Genomic DNA, 19,435 nt, shown 5'->3' on the forward strand with positions numbered 1-19,435 from the left:
TTTGGACTCAGGAAGAAAAGGGCCTGACAAGCTGATATTAAGAAGATCTTTCTTAAAAGATGATTATTAATCTTTAAAAAAATTTGTATTGCTTATTTGTCCTTTATATGACATGGTTTGGGGTCCTGATCAATTTATTTATTCTTCTTCAACTGAGTCAGCATCCTTTTTTTTTAAAGTTTTTTTGCAAGGCAGTGGGGTTAAGTGACTTGCCCAAGGCCACACAGTTAGGTAATTATTGAGTGTCTGAGGCTCAATCTGAACTCCCGAGTCCAGGACCAGTGCTCTATCCACTGACCTAAGCCCCTCAGCATCCTTTTAAATGATGTGGCCATAGAATTGAATGCAGTACTTCAGATAAATCATGAATATCAGAGATTTTGTTCTGGTCATTCAATGGGCAAAGCGTTTTAATATGATAAATCTCAAAAGATATGAGGCAAAACTTGTTTAATTTCCCAGAGAATGGTTGGAGGGCCAAGATCATTCTTTAGAAACATGAAAAGTGCCTGAAATTCTCACTTCCGGGGTTTCATTACAAACATTTGCAGCTTCTTTCAAACAAGAAATTACCCTTCAGGGTTCTAAGGCATTATCACATAAATCATTGCAATATCAAAATGCTAATTTTAAGTTTTCATCCGAGATAGCAAGCCAGTCACTCGGGGAGGCCCATAAGCCAGATAAAGTTTGATAGGGTCTCGCTGAAGCGGTCAAGAAGAGGTAGAAAAAGAGGAACTGGACGCTTGTATTTGGAGTAAGACCTGGGTTCAAATCATGACCTTTGCTATTTATAAGGGCTAATCACTTGACTCGCGAGCTTTGGAAGAAAATGGAAGGTTTGGGGCTTGACCTCGGAGGGAGGCCCCGGCCAGTCGCCCCGCGCCCCCCTGCCCCCCGCATCTGGTGCGGTCAGAGACTCTGCTGAGTGTGCGCGGCTCGGGGCCGCACCGCTTTGCCCGGACAGGCGGGCACGTCTGCCCGCATGGGAGCCGGGGGCCGGGCTGGCTGGGCGCCGCCGCACCGGACCGTGCCAAGGTGGGGGGCAGGGCGGGCGGCCAGGTGAGTCCCCGAGTGCAGGGCGGGAGCCAGGGTCTGGAGGCGCGGCGGGACGGCCCGGGGGGCTGGCGGCAGGAGGAGGTGGCAGCGAGGGAGTGCCCGGCCCTCCCGGCCACGCCAAAAATGCCGAAGCAATGCGCGGAATCCGCGGCCGCCGGAGGGGCACGCGCGGGCACCCCGGGGGGAGGGGCCGGCCGGCGCCTCGGCCCCGCCCCGCCGCGCCTGCGCAGGGACGCGGCCGGCCTCCGGCTCGCGGCCGGCAGCGTCGCTTACCCAGCATGCCGCGCGAGGGCGACGGCCCGACGCCGGCCCCCTCCCTCCCGCCCCCCCGCTCCCCCCTCCCTCCGGCCCCCTCCCTCCCGAGAGTGAGTGAGACGGGCAGATGGAGGAGGGACCGTAATGGCGGCGGCCGGCAGCTCCCTGCTCTGACCCGCGGCGGCCCCTCAGCGACGAGCCCGTCCCCGCCCCTCTCCCCGCGGGCCGCCGCCCAGCCGCCCGCGCGGGGCCAGCTCCCTCCGCCTGCCCCCCCGCCCCCGGCCGTCCGCGTCTCCCCCCGCGCCCCGGCCGGGGCCCCTCACACAATGGATGAGCTCCCGGGCGGCGGCGGCGGCGGCGGCGGCGGCGGCGCGGGCACGGCGGCGCCCCGGCAGCAGCAGCAGCAGCAGCCGCCGCAGCCGGGGGCCGCCATGAGCCTGCAGCCGGGGCCCGGCGGGGCGCCGCCGGCGGAGGGCGCGGGCGCCGCGGCGGGCCCGGAGCCGGCCCGGCCGCAGCAGTACACCATCCCGGGCATCCTGCACTACATCCAGCACGAGTGGGCGCGCTTCGAGATGGAGCGGGCGCACTGGGAAGTGGAGCGGGCCGAGCTGCAGGTAGCCGCCGGCGGGCCCGGGGGGAGGCGCGGGACGTACCTGGGGCCGGGTCCCCTCCCCCTCCGCTCCGCGGCCCTCACTGCCTGCGCGCTGCGGGCTTCCTCGGGGCAGCCATTTTGGCTTCCAGTATGGCGGCCGGCGGGGCTGCTCCGGAGCGGCCCGAGCGGGGCGCGGCGCCCCCGGCCCGATCCCTCCGCCGAGCCCCCGGGCGGGGCACGCGCGCCGCGGCCGGCCGGGCCCTGCCCCCGCGGGCCGCGCGCCGCCCGCGCCCGCCCTCCGACGGCCGCCGTCCCGGCTGCTCCGAAAAAGCGTGCGGAGCCCCGCCGCCCCGGCCCGGGCCGACCTGCGGCCGGAGTAAAGCGGAGCTGTTGGCCTGTTTCAAACTCGCCTTTGGGGGAGGAAACGGAAAACCAAGCGTGCTTCCCTCGCCCCAGAAATGGGAAGAACACGGTGGGGGAGGCTTTTGTAGGAGGGGAGGGCAGCCTCGCTGTTAGGAGCGTTTGAATGGACTTTACCAAACTTCTTTTTTAAGCACCTTTCCGAGGCAAATGCAGGAGTGGGCGGTGGGAAGCGCTTCTGCCGGGAAGCCCCGCACCTGTCCTTTTTTCTAGTTTGTTGGCAGTGTTAAAGTTCTGTGTGTGTGCTCTCAGTTATGGAAATGCAATATGGAGAGAAAATTATGCCCATTTTAAAAAGAGTCCTTCTCAAGTATCAGGCCAGTAGCGTTTTGGAATGAAGATTTCTGTGCGTGGTGATTTTTTTTTGGGGGGGGTCACAAGATGAGGTTAATAATTTTTAAGTCGAAAATTACTATAATTTTGCTTTTGAAATTTTTATCAAATCTGTAAGATTGAGATTCATTCGATACTCTCCCGACTCTTTTTTTTTCCTTTTTTAGCATTTGTGGATTTTAGTTCATTTGACTTAATACAGTATTAGACTTTAAAAACACGACATTTTAAAAGTTTAAATTATGTCCTTGATGCTTGCCTTTTATAATTTTAGGGGATGTTTTTAATGTACGCACGTGATTCATGGTATAGTGTACACTTGAAATGACTTATTGAAAGTTTGTGGTGACCTCCGGATATTATATACTATGCATAACAGAATTGTCCCATGGAAGTGGACTAATGCATTTAGAAAAGCATCTGTTCGAATTCGAACTTACTTTGTAAACATTTTACTAGTGTCATCAGTACATATATAACATGATGAAATCATTTGTATAGTGAGGTAGATGGATGAGGAAGAATTATTAGGTATAATCACTTGTCTCATTTTTGTGTTGATGGTTTTGAAATGCGGTGATGCAGTCTAAATCTTGATGTCTACTTTTTTATAAGGACTTTAGCCTAGGATCTTGTGTTTTAGGACTTTTCTAAATATTTATTAGTTACTCTCAAATTGTAATGTAATACAAGTAATAGAAATATCAGTACTTTACTAGGTTTTTCTTGACTTTGCCCTCACTGTCCTTTCTCCTTTTCATACTCCTTTCTCGGTGCAGCAACCTATACCGTTTCTTCTGCGGAAGTCTTGTCCATGTTCTCTTGTAAATCCTCCACCGAGGATGGGTCTAATCTGTTTGCTATGAGGACCCTCCTCTAGATTGCTTCACATTGCTAGGTCCCTAGGATTCAGGCTGCTCACTAATCCTCTCATCATTTTGTTTGGTGACTAATCCACTTTTTTCTTTCTGATCTATATTTGATAAGCTGTCTGTCCTGAGTAGTTCACACCCACTATATGCATCTAATTCTTCAGAAATCTTTCTACATTGTAAAGAGTAGAGGATTTTTAGTCAGAAAAATTGGGTTCAAATTCTATTTCAGTCCTTTAACAGTTATGTGAAGCCTTCAACCTAAGTCACAGAGTGTCTCTTAAGACTTAGTTTCTTTCCCTCTTCTATAAAATCTATAAACTAATTTTTGTTTTCAAGGCAATGGGGTTAAGTGACTTGCGCAAGATCACGCAGCTAGGTAATTTTTAAGTGTCTGAGTGAACTCAAATTCTCCTGAATCCAGGGTCTGTGCTCTGTCCACCCACACTACCTAGATTATTTTTAAAGTTGCTGCCAATTTTATCTGTGATCGATCTATGATCCATGACTCTCCAAATAATACTCTACTACTAGGAGAATATAGTATTTTTAATTTAAAAATGCATTTTAATTGAAGAAAAAAATCACCAAAAGAATGCATTATTTCCCAAAAACAGATCTTGAAATGAATTCTGAGACCAGAATCATTTGCACATTAATTCCAAAATAAATGTATTAATTGGACCAATTCTTTGGATTGTTCATACAAGTACTTTGTTGGTTTTTTTTCGTGAGGCAGTGGGGTTAAGTGACTTGCCCAAGGTCACCAGCTAGTAAGTATCAAATGTCTGAGGCCAGATTTGAAGTTACTCTTCCTCCATTGGTGACACCTAGCTGCCCCTCATCTAAGTCATTTCTAAGGGAGATTGGTAAACTAAGTTAGGATGCTGTAGTGCCTGGGAAATAGCATTAGATTTGGAGGCCTAGGTCTTTAGTTTGAATCTTGACTACTGCCTTTTGCTTCTGTGATATTGGGCAAATAATTTCCAGTATAAAAGCATCAGTTTTCTCATTTGTAGAAGTTAGGTTGGTTACCCGAATTTCTGTGGTCTTAGGCTTCTGTTTGCTAATAAAATTAATTTCAGCAGAATAGTTTTGAATTTATCAATTCAGCATAATTTCTGTTTCTAAGGCCTAGACATTATGTGCTGTTTTTGAGGTATAAAAGTAATTTTTTAAAACAATTTTTGAGTCAGGAATGTTCCTTTAAAATGTAAAAATTAGATTATTCAACTGTTTAGTAATTACTTGTTAAGTTTTCAGTGGTATTTGCCAGTTGTATTTCTAATAGTAAATTTATTGTTTGTGATTTAAAACTTTTTTAAACAATTTTTAAAAAAATTTTGAGGTCTAAATTCTCTCATCCCCTTCTCCATCCACTGAGAAGGCAGGTGGTATAATATCAATTATCCTTGTGAAATCATGCAAAAACATACTTTCCTTATTAGCCATAATTCCAAAAAAAAAGGAGAAATAAAGTAAGAAAATTATACTTCAATTTGGCCTCAAGAGTTCATTTGTGCTTTCTGAAGGTACACAGCATTTTTCATCATTGTATTCTTTGGAATTGTCTTGGATCATTATATTGATTGGAGTTCCAAGTCTTTCATAGTTGATCTTCTTTATAACATTGCTGTTACTTGCTAATTGTAACTTAAAATGTCTTTTTTTTTTTTTTAGATTTTTCAAGGCAATGGGATTTAAGTGGCTTTCCCAAGGCCACATGGCTAGGTAATTATTAAGTGTCTGAGGTTGGATTTGAACCCAGGTACTCCTGACTCCAAGGCCGGTGCTCTATCCACTGTGCCACCTAGCCACCCCTTTAAATGTCTTTTATAGATAAACCTAGTAACAATTAAAATACAAATTATCACTGTTGCAAAAAGCCTAGAGTTTCTATATAGTTTTTAGGAAATAGGATTCCTTGAATTGTCCATTATTGGAAGTATTAGTAAAATTATTAATGCTTTGAACACAGATTAAATTATGTGGTAACTTCTCAAGATGTGAACCTTTTCCTCCTGGCCCTGATAAAGATACTATGGAACTTAGGTATTGGTTTGTTCTCCATGAACAGGAATTTGACCTAAGTATGTTTTGGAATCACTTGCTTTATTTTATGTATATTTTATATTTACTTATCTCTGGATATGTTTTAGCTGTGGAACAATAGCTCCTTGATGAAGGGGATTGCTCACTTTTGTATAGGTATTGCTGGTGTCTGGCCTTTCCCCTTCTGTCCCACTGGTCCAATGATTTCAGAAGTGTGGGATACTTCCTCTACCCTGCAGTCAAACTTTGTTCTGAAACTTAATAGTTTTAGAGAGATGCTTGGATCACTGAGAGGCTGTGATACAACTATTTTTTATCAGAGACTGTACTTGAATCTCACTCAAGAGGTCAGTTCTCTACTTATTATTACCATTCTGCCTTTTGCCTGGTATATGGGGGGGTTACTAATAAAGGTATAATCTCCATTTGGCTGTTGTTTGGACTGTTCAGATTAGGTTCTGAAATAGTCTCTTTGACTGGGCCTATCATTGTTATACTGCTTTCCTTTTTTTTTTTTTTTAAATCATACTTAACTTGTAATTCCTCATTTTTTATTCTCTTGTGGTACATTAGTTCTTTATAGTTTTTGTATGTGGGTGCATGCATGTATGTGGCTTTGTCTTTAACTTTAGTACTTCTGGAATGTGATCCACATCTATGTAATAATATGGTACTTAGTCACTCCACTAGTGCAAATTGTAAAGCCCTACATGTTTTTGTAGATAGTATTCATTCATTGCTATCATTAAAAAAATTAGTCCTATCTGTAACTAATCTCCTGGTGTGATCTCCAAACTTTTACAGTGGTATTCTTAGATGAGAAAAATAGCCTATACTTTTGTTTTTTAATTTTCATTTTTATTTAAAGTAATGGAGTTAAGTGACTTGCCCAAGGCCACACAGCTAGGTAATTATTAAGTGCCTGAGGTCAGATTTGAACTCGGGTCCTCCTGACTTCAGGGCTGGTGCTCTATCCACTATGCCACCTAACTGCCTCACAGCCTATATTTGTTAATTTTGTTCCCTCATACATGCAAAGATAGTTTTCAACATTCCTCCTTTTATAAATTTTTGAGTTCTTGATTTTTTTCTGCCATCCTCCTCCCCTCCCCATGTGTCTTTACTTTTTAAAAGTCGTTCCAGTTTGGTGGAAAGAACTGATGCCATTTTGGACGTTCATAAATCTGGGTGGGTTACTTGCTTGGGAGCCACCTGGCATTAGTGGAGGTTATCTTCTGTAAGTTATAAATACCTTTGAAATGAATATAATTTATAAAATGTGCTATAGATAGAATTGTTGAAATGAAGTCTTCATTACTTTGTTGTTCAGTCATTTTTCATTTCTGTCTGACTCTTCATGATCCATTTGGAGTTATCTTGGCAAAGATACCGGAGTGGTTTGCCATTTCCTTTTCAAGCTCATTTTACAGATAAGGAGACTGAGGCAAAAAGGGTTAAGTGAAGTGCCCAGATCATCCAGCTAGTAAATGTCTGAGGCCAAATTGTCTTTCTAATCCCAGACCTGCCTCTTTATCCATTTATTTTAGCTTGTCTTTTGATAATAGATTGGCTTTGTGGGGTGTAACTTATAAGTGAGTAATTGAGGGTGGTGCCAGTGTTGCAGGGCTAGGTGACTGGGAGGATCTGGGTAATGGGAAAGTTTGTCAGTTAAGTGAGGGTTTTGAAGGGAAAATGAAATGTTTTCGAAAACTTTTAAAAATATTTATGGGACTTCAATTACAGATGTCTAGATAATGAAATGAAACTGAGCTCAGGTTAGAGTTGTATCTATAGATCTGAGAATTATTTAGTATAGAGATCAATGTGTTATAAAATAATGAAATATTTCAGTTGTCAAAATGCTAAGTGCCACAGAACTATAATAAATTAGCAAACTTTAACTATCACCTGTGTATAAATCTAGAATGCATATTTTATGAGACTTCACAGTTTATAAAAATACTTTCCTTATAACCTTTTGAATGATGGAACACAGGTGTTCTCATTTTACAAATGAGAAAACCAAGGCTTAATTAACTAAGTTATTTCCTTGTCCACTATCAAGTACTAAGCTTCTAACTACTAAGACCTGAATTTAGGTCTCCTGAGCCTGAATCCAAATAAGTGTTCCCACCTGTCTTTGTGGCCTTGTAATACGTTAGCTTCGTTCATGTACTTTTTGGTCTAGACAGACTGACTTTTTTTTGCTGTTCCTTATTCAGGTCATTCCGTTTCATAGGTCTATGCCTTTTTTTACATTGACAAGTCTTCTGTGGCTAGAATAAATCCTCCTTATCTCTGTCTCTTATAATCCTCAGTTTCCTTAAAAACTCATCTTAAAAGCCACCTGGGAGGCCTGGATTCCCTGATGCCCCTGCCTTGCTAAAAAAAAAAAAAAACAAACAAACCCAAAAACTTTATCTATCTCTAAACCTGTGATTTCATTGGTTGGTGAAACAAGCTCCTAGTGAAAGAAATTCTTCCATTAAATAGACTGACACCCCTGCAGTTTAAAGTCTAAAAGCTTTTTTAAGGAACTTGCTCAATACTAGAAGCAGTATGTTTTAGAAGTGGGATTTTAACCTAGGTCTTCATTATCCTCACAGTCTTGTATTATACCTATGTTGGTAAGATGTTAGGAATACAACTCCCTGACAAGTATCAGCACTAGTTCAAAATCAATCTTAGACCCTGGGCAAATGATTTAACTCTGTTTTCTCAACTGTAAAATGGAAAAAAAAATAATAATAATAACACTTTCCTTACAGGGGCATTGTGAGAATTTCATGAGATGTTTGTAAAGTCCTTAACACTGTAACTGGCACATAGTGGGCACTTAGTGGACACTCCCTCCCCCTCTTATGGCAAGAATTGTTTTTTTTTTTGTCTCCAATACTAACCCTGTGCCAGAAGCATAGTAGGTACTTAATACCTAATACTTCTGTTTTGATTGGGTTTCAGATATTGGTGTAGTAGTGAAGTTTGACTGGGGCAAACTTATAGGAAAGCTGAGAATGTCATGTCTCATCTATCACGGTACAACTTTCGCTTGTACTTTACAGGACCTTGACTGTCAGACTGAGGAGTTTGAACTTTATTTATAGAAAGCTTGAACAATTTAAGTTTTTTGAATTAGCAAAGTGTCATGATTTGAATCTTGTTCAAGGATTGGACTTTTTAACCTTGGGTCTGTAAACTTGTGGTCTATTTTTTCATCAGTGGGAGGATTTCAACAAAATTGGTTTCCTTTATAATCCTGTGTAGTCTAGGAACAGCTAGGCTTGGAGTCAGGAAAATCTGATCTGAGTTCAAATTCTACCTATGTGACCCTGGACAAGTCAAAAACCCTATTTGTCTCAGTTACTCATTTGTGAAGTAGAGAAATACTGGAGAAGGAAATGACAAAGCAGTCTAGCTAGGAAAACCCCTATGGACAAAAGTCCTCGAGTTCACATAGAACCTCTGCAATAAGATATTGTTTGTCATTTATGTATAACATGGGGTCTGGAAAGAAGAAATTGTAGGCAAAAATTAGTTCTATAGCTATTATGATGATCTTAAAATAGATTGGTGATAGTGGGAACAAAAAAGAAAGGTGAGGCTGAGCGCATTGCAGAAGGAGAATAGATAACATTTTACAGTTGAATGTATAAGAATGGAGGATGAGGAGAATGGAAAAAGGAATCTTAAAATAACGATTAGGTATTGGAGATGGATTTTGTGTGAGATGCCAGTGGTAAATCCAAGTGAAGATACTTAGCCATAAGAAATAAGGCACTGATGATTAAGAGGGGTAAGTATCCATGTTGAGGTGATAACTGAATCATTCATAGAGAAACACCAAACTTTATTCTTCTTAATTTTTATCTCTTTTATTACCTAAATAATAGTGCTTGAGGTAGTTTCAGTGGAATGAGTGATGAAATGTTTTTAAATGGCTACTGACTGGGGGATTAAGGAACCTGAAGACTCAGAAGGACTTTTGATTTGATGGTTAGAAAGTCAGTAACTTTTGAGAGCAGAGTTATGATAGGAATGGCACTTGGATTGTAAGAGATTGGTGACCAGGTGGACCAGACAATTCAGACAGTGAGTGTACACTTTCTCTTAAAAGAAATGTAGCGAGTTTTTTGTTTACAACATGACTAATATGAAAATGTTTTGCATAATTTCACATATAAAATTGATATATTGCTTACCTTTTCAATAGGTGGAGTAGGGACCGGAGAAAGGGAGAGAATTTGGAATTGAAAATAAAAAAAAAAAGTAAAAAAAGTAAAAGTTTGGTGAAGGGAAGAGAGTTCAGAATTCAGTATATTAGAAACAGGCATATAAATGTCTCAATGGATTAAGTACTGGATCTGGAGTCAGGAAGACTTCAAATGCAGCCTCAGATTATTAAGCTATATGACCTTGGGCGACTGCTCAACTATAAAAATGGGGATAATAAATAGCACCAGCCCTGTAGAGGCTGGTGAGAATCAAATAAGATAATGTTTACATGCTTAGCACAGTTTTGGGGCACATTGTAGGTCCTATATAAATATTGTTCCCCCTTAAAGTAAGTGAATTGTAAAGTGTATAGGTGGATACTGTAATGGAGATTGACAAGATAGAGTAGAAAAGGTCGTGTAACTGCAAGATCAGATCTTTTTTGAAGAATTACTTTTGGGGTTATTTTAAAGAGTTAGTATTTAATGTTATTTGAGTGTTTTGGGTTTTTTTGGTCATTGTTATTGTTTTTGGTCTGCATTTTTGAGAAAAAGAGGAGAACTGATGAGGAAACTCCAATTCCCGATGTAGCTAGTCACCTGCTCTTCAGCTTATAGACTTAGTTTCCTTGCGGCAATGAGACTAACCCCAGGTCACACAACAATTTTATATTAGAAACTTTATTTTGGAATCGGTTTTCTGCCTCTGATGCTAGTCTTCTTTCCCTTATGCCAAACTTGATTTTCTGTTAAATCTTTTCCTTTCCTCCTTTTATCTGTGATTTTCACTGAGACCTGGCAATGAAGAAATACTGGTAACTTTGGAGAGCGATGATGAGGTGAGAAGACAAACTGCAGAGGTAACGGGAGAAGTCTAAGCACTTAATTATGGATGGCCTTCAAAAGGAGGAGTCACAAATGGAAGAAAGATAAATGACAACACTAAGCAGGAAAAGGATGAATCTGAACTGATGTTGAGTGAGATGAGCAGAACCAGAAGAACACTGTATGAAGATTTGTTCATTCCATCAGTGCAATAATCAGAGACAATTTTAAGAGTACCTGCGATGGAGAATACCATCTGTATCCAGAGAAAGATTTGTGGAGTTTAAACAAAGTCCAAAGCCTATCACCTTCAATTTTTGTTTTAAAAGTGTCTTATGTCCAACATACTTTTCCTAACTCTAATATTTTATGATATTTTCTCTCTGACTGTTCCTTTTCAGTCACTTTTTCTGGTTCATCCAAGTCATGTCTAGGTCACCATGGATGTCTCCTGAGGTTCTGTTCTGGGTCTCCCTTCTCTTTTTCCTCTATGCTATTTTACTTGGTCATCTCATTGATTTAACTATCTCTTTGCTTGTGTTTCTGAGACCTATTTTATTTTTCTTCTCTTAACAAAAAAACCCTTATATCTTTCAATGCCTATTGGACATCTTGAACTGAATCTCCTATAGATACTTTTTTTTTAGGTTTTTGCAAGGCAAATGGGGTTAAGTGGCTTGCCCAAGGCCACACAGCTAGGTAATTATTAAGTGTCTGAGACTGGATTTGAACCCAGGTACTCCTGACTCCAGAACCGGTGCTTTATCCACTACGCCACCTAGCCGCCCCTCCTATAGATACTTTTAACCTGTCCAAAATTAAACTCATCTTTCTCCCCAAACCCTTTCTTCTGAGCTTTTTCCTACTACTGTGAAGGTCACCATCCATCCTACCAGTCATCTAGACTCTGAACTTAGGTGTTATTATTCTTGACCTTCATTTTAATATCCACACATACCATCCCTGGCCATATTTAATTGTTTGTCAAGTCTTGTTTCTACGGTCCCGATATTTCTTATATATGCAACCCTTTTCCTTCCATTCAAACAGCTGCCAACCTGTTGTAAGTCTTCATTACCTCTTGCCTGTCCTGTTGCAAAAACCTGCTGATGGATCTCTGTTTCAGATCTTTCTCCTCTCCAATTCATCTTCTACTCAACTATCAAGCTAATTTTCTAAAATGCAGGTCTTTGTCACCCTTCTGCTCCTGCTCAATAAATTACCAAGGCTCCCTTTATTAAGTGTCTGAGGCCAAATTTGAACTCAGGTCCTCCTGACTCCAAGGTTGGTGCTCTATCCACTGTGCCACCTAGCTACCCTGCACAACATATTTCATCTCCATTTTCATTTCCATTTCCATTTTCACTGACTGTCCTCTTTCTTGGAATGATCATCTCCTGCCTCTTGCCTTCAAATACACTAAAATACTACTTAATAAGTAAGAAGTCTTTATTGATTCTCTTTTGTATTATTACTGTCACTTATCTCCATTTATCTTGTATGTATCTTGATTTATATAGTTGTTTACTGTCTTTTGCCCTTATTTGTATTTTTAGTGCTTAGCTCAGTGCCTGATTAGTTATGATGATGATGATGATGATGAAGATGATGGTGATGGTTGTCCTTAGTTCTTTTTTTTCTTTTAAGGCTTTTGCAAGGCAGTGGGCTAGGTGTAATTGACAAGTGTCTGAGGCAGGATTTGAATTTAGGTACTCCTGACTCTGGGGCCTGTTTTTTTTTTGTTTTTTTTTTGTTTTTTTTTGCAAGGCAGTGGGGTTAAGTGGCTTGCCCAAGGCCACACAGCTAGGTAATTATTAAGTGTCTGAGACTGGATTTGAACTCAGGTACTCCTGACTCCAAGGCCAGTGCTCTATCCGCTGTGCCACCTAGCCACCCCTCCTGTCTTTAGTTCTTAAAGAAGACTGTGACATCAGGGGAAGTGTTGCCATGACAAGCAAGTGAGTTGAATTTGAGTGAGGGGGTGCTGTGCTAAGTCATGAGCTTCACTTTCTCTTCCAGAGCCATCTGAGTCCAGTAACCAGGTATGAATCAGGATGACTGGAGATGGCCCTACATGTGAGGCAGTCAGGGTTAAGTGACTTGTCCAAGATCACACAGCTAGGAGTGTAATATATCAGAGGTCAGATTTGCACTCAGGTGCTCCTGACCCCCAGGGCTGATGTTCTATCCATTGTATCACCAAGCTGCCCCTGATTAATAGGTGCATAGTAAATATATTTCAATTGACTGCCACATTGACTCTCAAGAGAGTCTTTATTTAGGGGCAGCTAGGTGACACAGTGGATAGAGCACCAGTTCTGGAGTCAGGAGGACCTGAGTTCAAATGTGGCCTCAGACACTTAATAATTACCTAGCTGTGTGATCTTGGGTAAGCCACTTAATCCCATTCATTACCTTGCAAAAATCTAACCAAAAAACCCCCAAGAAATAGTCTTTATTTAAATGATCTATTCATGTTACTTTGGGTGCCGGGGAGGTTTGCAAGGCAGTTGGGTTAAGTAACTTGCCTAAGATCACACAGCTAGGTAATTATTAAGTGTCTGAGGCCACATTTGAACTCAGGTCCTCCTGACTCCAGGGCAATACTCTTTCCCACTGTGTCACCTAGCTGCCCCTTTATGTTTCCTTTTTAGAAATGTTTCATTTGTAGCCACTGAATGAAATCCCATCAAGTAGACAGTCAACACAGTAGGAAGCCAGGGCTTTATGTTTTAATGTTCTAATTTCTTTGTCTCTGTTCCCCAATTTATTAACTGAGGAGCCTTAATTCAGTTTCAGTTTTCCTCAATTAAAATAAGTGTTTAATGAATTTTAAGATCTTTTTAAAGCTAAAGTTGTCACCCCTTTGAAGATAAGGTATTGCAACAAATATTTCAATGTTCTGTGATACTGGATCTCAACATAGTGGGATTATTAGAAGTTCCTGTAATGATTTTTATTGTAGGATCAAAGAAAATCATATTGGAGTTAGTGTTTGGTCAGACTAAGATTGTAGACTTCATACAGGTGAAGACTATAGAATCTATTCCAAAGTCTTATTTTAGCAGAGGACCAGAGAGTTTTGACTTCTATATAGTCACATAATTAGTGAAATGTAAGTTTTCTGACTCCTAAAAAAATGGTATGTAGATCACTCTCCCCCTGCATTAAAATGCAGTTTTATAAAAGCAATTGCAAGATGATTGCTTTAGTTAAAAAAACATTTATTGTGTGTTAGATCATGGACATGACAAAAGCAAATGGGCAATCCCCCCTTCAGGAAGCTTTTTAAAATAATGTTGTTAATTGTCCTGGCTAAAAACATCTCATAAGTATCTGGGATGAGATTATTGAATTCTCAGTGACTTAATGAAGTGTGTGCTTCATTTAACTTGGATTTGTTGTTGTTGAGTTATGTCAACTTTTTCACCCTATTGGGTTTTCCTGGCAAAGATACTGGAGTGGTTTGCAAATTCTTTCTCCACCTCATTTTATAGATGAAGAGATTGAATATGTGACTTGCTCTGTATCCCATGGCTAGTTAGTGAGCAAGACTGAATTTGAACTTAGGCCTTCCTGACTCCAGGCCTTGACACTGCCCATTGCTCTATGCAGCTTTATCTCTAAGGTATCCTTAACTTAGATCCTTAACTTAGACTCAAAAAAAAAAAAAAACCCAACAGGTTGACTGGTTTAAAGATTAATCAGAAAAAAATGGACCAATACATAATATTTAAATCATAACCTTCACAGATGGAAGCTGTTAGAAATTTTATGTAGTCAAGTTTTAAGATTTTTACCTATAATAGATTCAAAAACCTTTCATTCTCTGTTTTTGTGCTTTTGGGAATGTGTGTCTTAAGTCCATGTGACAGTCCATTCTATTATTTTATTGTTGATATCAATGGGTCACATTTATTTGGTACTTTACAGATGATAATATTTCTCTCACAATAATTTCTTTCTACTATTAGATTATATTATTCAGTGAAAATCTGTCTCCTCTAATTTGACTCAGTTCTAGCTTTTTACCTTTTGGAACAGCACAATAGGGAAATTTTCATTTCTACATGACTACATTTTGAATATTTGTATATTGACCTCCATAATTTAGTCTAGTCTTCTCTTTAAGTTTTTTTCCAACTGCTCCTCATGTTAAATGGCTTCTAGAACTCTCACTATCGTAGTAGATCTTTTTGATCTGAAATAGTCAATTAGTCAATTTTTAAATTTTAGTATCTTACACAAAATAAAGTTAAGATGTTAAACCACAAATTACTATGAATTGCATCTGTACACTACACTGAAAAATACTGTCTGAGATTCCATCTTGTAGCAAGATTATGCTATTATATAAACAATATATTCATATTGAATTATGGTCAAAATAAAACCCTCAATTTTTAAAAATGTGAATTGTTATTTATCCATGGACCCCTAAAGTTTTACTTAGTCAGTTGATATTTTTAACTTATATACTTCATTTTATTTTGCTGCATGTTAAATTTCTTCTTGAGTTCAGCCTTTATTCTAGCTCAATCATTTTGAATCCTGATAAGTTCTTGAGCTTGTTTCCCTCATTGTATTTGTATCCTCAGTTAATGCCTGGCACAGTGCTTTTATTGATTGATTGTCTAGCACAATTCTAATTCTCTATCTTATCTACAGGTTCTTGAGAGATTGTCTTAAGACCTTTTAGATCTTGCTTAAGCAAGATGTTACTACAGCAACATTTGGTTATAAGACCAAGATTTGATGGTACCTGTTATTTTTGACACAATCTTATTTGAAACTATCAACATTATCTTGGTTCTGACACATGCCTGTTTTTGAAGTAGCTTTAAGAGTCATTTTGTAGTACCACGTGGTGCCATTTGCACTGTGCCTGTTTGGGTTGATCCACCATACCTATTGCATTTCTGCTTAGGCCTAATTCTCTGAGGCTTCTTGAAAGAATTGGATGCCAAGAAGGGTGATGGTTGGAATAGTGGTGGGGTGACAGTGATATTCAGGTTTAGTGTTAAAGTTAAGGTTACCCTCTGAAGTTATCTGATTAGGCAATATTATGTGGTTAGTTTTCTCTTTGAGTCTTTATCCTGACTTTTGAGATCCATCTCCAGACCCCACCCCAGCACCAACCCCTCCATAATTTAGGTCTTAACTAACTTCAGGTTATAATTAATCCCCTATAATGTCATGGCTGTGTTTTGCCCTTTGTTTTCCATTCCCAGAAATGTAGACCTTTTTCTTGATTCCTGTTTTTAGTGGAACCGTGTGTGTGTGTGTGTGTGTGTGTGTGTGTGTGTGTGTCTCAAGCCTTGGCCTGTTCATACTAATTGGCCTAGTGTTTATTCACACTAATAAATATCACAAAAAGAATTGGGGTTAACTTGAAATGACCTTTATGAACTTGTTTGAGTTTTAATAATTATTTCTACTATTTTTATTTTTTTATAGAATTTATAGAATTTTAATTGAAATCCTATTAAAAATTTCATAGTAAATTTGTAAAGTGAGTAAAAAAAACAGTTTGTATTTTCATGTTGTAGATGAGAATACTGAAGCTGAAAGAAGTTAAATGACTTTTCAAGGTTGCAGAGCAAGTAGTGTCAAAGTTGAACTTGAATCTACATCCTTAGACTTCATTGCCACTATTTTTTCTACTACACTATGTTGCCTCTAGTTTTTAAGTGGCCTGGACGCTATATGCTTTGATTTTTCTTTTACTATAATTGTTTAATTAAAGAATGCTTTGTCTTTGCGGGGGGGGGGGGGAGCACAATCCAAATTTAAGTAATTTTGACTTGTCTTTATTTTTTGTTTTTGGCTTTTTGCAAGGTAATGGGGTTAAGTGACTTGCTCAAGGTCACACAGGTAGACAGTTAAGTATCTGAGGTCACATTTGAACTCAGGTCCTCCTGAATCCAGGGCCTGTTCTCTATCCATTGCACCATCTAATTGCCCATTCTTTATCTTCTATTAACAATATATTGTGTTACTTTAGCCTTGATTTGATGATTCCTAGTTCATCTTCTGTTAACAAAACCTTAAAGTCTTTTAAAAGTTAAATTTTACCCTTTTAACTTTTTTTTTAATTGTAGACAAATCCATGCCTACTCAGCTTTTGTCTCCTTGACTGTCCTTCTAGTCTTTTCTTCTTGTCACTTTTTTTTGCTTTTGTGTTCTTGATTTATACTGAAATTGATCTGACCTCCCTTCGTAGTGGGAATTCCAGGGATAAAGATAGATCACAACCCATTTTTGTCTATTTTTTTCCCAAAGAATTATAACAAAGCATTATTGTTCCATCAAATCACATGACCATGACTAGTCTATCCTTTTTTTGGGGGGGGAGGTTATATGCTGCTTTGATGACATCCTTTTTTAAAAAGGCCTCAAATTCAAATAGAAATGGATCTCTGCAGGCAGCATATTGATTTAGAAAACCACAAGTTAGCAGATTTCCCAATTATATTTAATCTGGTTCTCCTGAACTCCAGAGTTTTGCGGACCTAGAATTTTGACATCTCATCTTTACAACATTTTTGCTTTGTAATGTGTTTAGCATACTCCATTCTATGTGTTTCTCTATTTCCCATTGATTCAATTAGGTACTTATTTGAGATCAGAGTTCCAGGAATGAACAGTTCCTCCTTGTAAGGAGCTTAGATTTTAAATGCCAATTTCAGTTCTTCATGATGTAAGGCAGAGCCAGAATAGAAAGGTAGACCTTCAAGTAAAAAATCCTTACAATTTGAAATAATTTGGGTATAGAAGCATTTTTTAAAATATTATTTAAGAATTTTGGGAGTCCTTAGAAGAACTTTTCTTCTTCCCAAACATTCTAGCTCATTTTCACTGTTCAGTTCCATACTCATTTCATTATCATTTTGCATTGTCCATCCAAGATTCATTTAGTGATGTTGTTTATCAGTTGTTCATTCAACTTCAAGTTGTTACATAATAATTCTCAAAGTGGGGGGCTGTGACTTGATTGCAAAGGATGTGTGATAAACTATTTGCAAGGTTGGAAATTAAGTCATATCTCACCTTCTCCTCTATTGAATCACTGAACTTATGTCCATTGCAGCCACACTTAGCCTTATCCCCAAAGGCTTCTTTACTCTGTCCTTACTTTATACAAGTTCTATCTCTTCCTTTTCCCCAACCCCTCAGAGATTTTGAAAGATCAGAAAAGTTTGAAGTCCAATTAATGAGACCATATATATTCATCTACTTAATTTTTTGTATGAATAGTTTTCTTGAGTGATTTTGGATCTTATGGGACCTCTGCTGTATTTTTAGCAAAATTCATTCATTTTTTTTAGGTTTTTTTTTTTTTGCAAGGCAAATGGGGTTAAGTGGCTTGCCCAAGGCCACACAGCTAGGTAATTATCAAGTGACTGAGGCTGGATTTGAACTCAGGTACTCCTGACTCCAGGGCCGGTGCTCTATCCACTGTGCCACCTGGCTGCCACTTGTATTTTTATAATAAATATGAGACTGAAGAAGCTCATCATCAGACTAGGATTTTTAATTATATCTGTTCCATGATATTTTTGACAAGGATACTTGGATACTTCCCCTTCATATTAATAATTTTGCATTTTACACATTTTTTTTTTTTTTGCTTTTTGCAAGGCAATGGGGTTAAGTGACTTTCCCAAGGTCATACAGCTAATTATTAAGTGTCTGAATTCAGATTTGAACTCCGGTCCTCCTGACTTCAGGGCCTGTGCTGTATCCACTGTGCCACCTAGCTGCCCTACTTGTTAGACTTTTTGTATGTGTATATGTTAGGTATGGAAAGTGAAGGTAGAGATGTAGTCAGGAAATAAGTTTTTTTTTTAATTAGATTTCAAGTCAAGTTAACCAACATTTAGTGCCTACTGAGGACTAGACACGGTAAGAACTGAGGGATTCAAAGTTAATCAAAAACAGCTTCAAGGAGTTGCCATTCTAATATGAGGTGATGGGCAACAACTATGTATAAATAAGATATATATATATATATATATATATAGAGAGAGAGAGAGAGAGAGAGAGAGAGAGAGAGAGAGAGAGAGAGAATATGAATAAATTGAGATACTCAGCAGAATTAAGTGGGAAATAGACTTCTTTCAGGGTTTTAAAATTAATAACAATCATTCACAAAAATTAATGTGTTTGGTTTTAGGGTCTTTTTCTTTCAGAAGGAGGGGAGAGGATAAAAATAATTAACTAAATAAGTGATAATCATAGCAACAGACTTTATAAGATTTTCTTTTAAGTCATAGATAGTTGGAAGTTCAATAGATACGTTGAATTTTGAATCTGGGTCTATATGAAAGGAAAAGGAATAATTATTAATTTAGTAGATGAAAGGAACCATAAATAGATTTTAACAATTTGGAGAAATGAACAAATTTAACATGATGAAACTTAATAGAAGTAAATGTTTAATTTTGTATTTTATAAATGATTATTCATTATTCTAGAAGTCTATACAAGACATGTATTTATGTGAAAAAGCCATAAGGGTTTTGATTAGTTGAAAGAGCAGTATGAATCATCAGTGTGATGTAATTGCCAAAAAAGTCATTTTAGACTTCATTAATAGTTCTTAATACAGAAAGCAGTAGTCACATGGTATTCTGTTTGATATAATTGGATTATTGTGTTCTGTTTTTTTTTTTCAGGTTTCACATCTTAATGGAGGTGTTGAAAAGTTGGAACTCAAGAAAAGAGTGGCTAGAATGATGAAGTCAATTAAAACCATGTCAGATGGAATTAGTTATGTTCAATATGATGAACATATGATTTGGGAGGGACATAAT

The 19,435-nt window shown here is 39.2% G+C and overlaps 2 protein-coding genes across 11 annotated transcripts in view; one reads left to right on the forward strand and one right to left on the reverse strand.

Moving 5' to 3' along the window:
• The window catches only part of AP4S1 (adaptor related protein complex 4 subunit sigma 1), a 62,296-nt gene extending 60,218 nt beyond the window's left edge, over window positions 1-2,078 (reverse strand). For 4 of the 6 annotated variants that reach the window (XM_074235388.1, XM_074235386.1, XM_074235385.1 and 1 more), the window contains exon 1: window positions 1,968-2,078. The gene's annotated coding sequence lies outside the window, so the exon portion shown is untranslated. The remainder of the gene's footprint in view (window positions 1-1,967) is intronic. The other 2 variants (XR_012478153.1, XM_074235384.1) reach the window with 1 other exon arrangement.
• STRN3 (striatin 3) overlaps window positions 1,626-19,435 on the forward strand; it is a 99,939-nt gene continuing 82,129 nt past the window's right edge. For 3 of the 5 annotated variants that reach the window (XM_074235375.1, XM_074235376.1, XM_074235377.1), the window contains exon 1: window positions 1,626-1,928. In XM_074235375.1, coding sequence (XP_074091476.1) covers window positions 1,641-1,928 — 288 coding nt within the window. In that variant the 5' untranslated portion in view covers window positions 1,626-1,640. Of the gene's footprint in view, window positions 1,929-2,248; window positions 2,379-2,399; window positions 19,392-19,435 lie in introns of those variants that run through there. The other 2 variants (XM_074235379.1, XM_074235378.1) reach the window with 2 other exon arrangements.

This window comes from Macrotis lagotis, chromosome 4 (genome assembly GCF_037893015.1).
Source record: "Macrotis lagotis isolate mMagLag1 chromosome 4, bilby.v1.9.chrom.fasta, whole genome shotgun sequence".
NCBI lineage: Eukaryota > Metazoa > Chordata > Mammalia > Peramelemorphia > Peramelidae > Macrotis > Macrotis lagotis.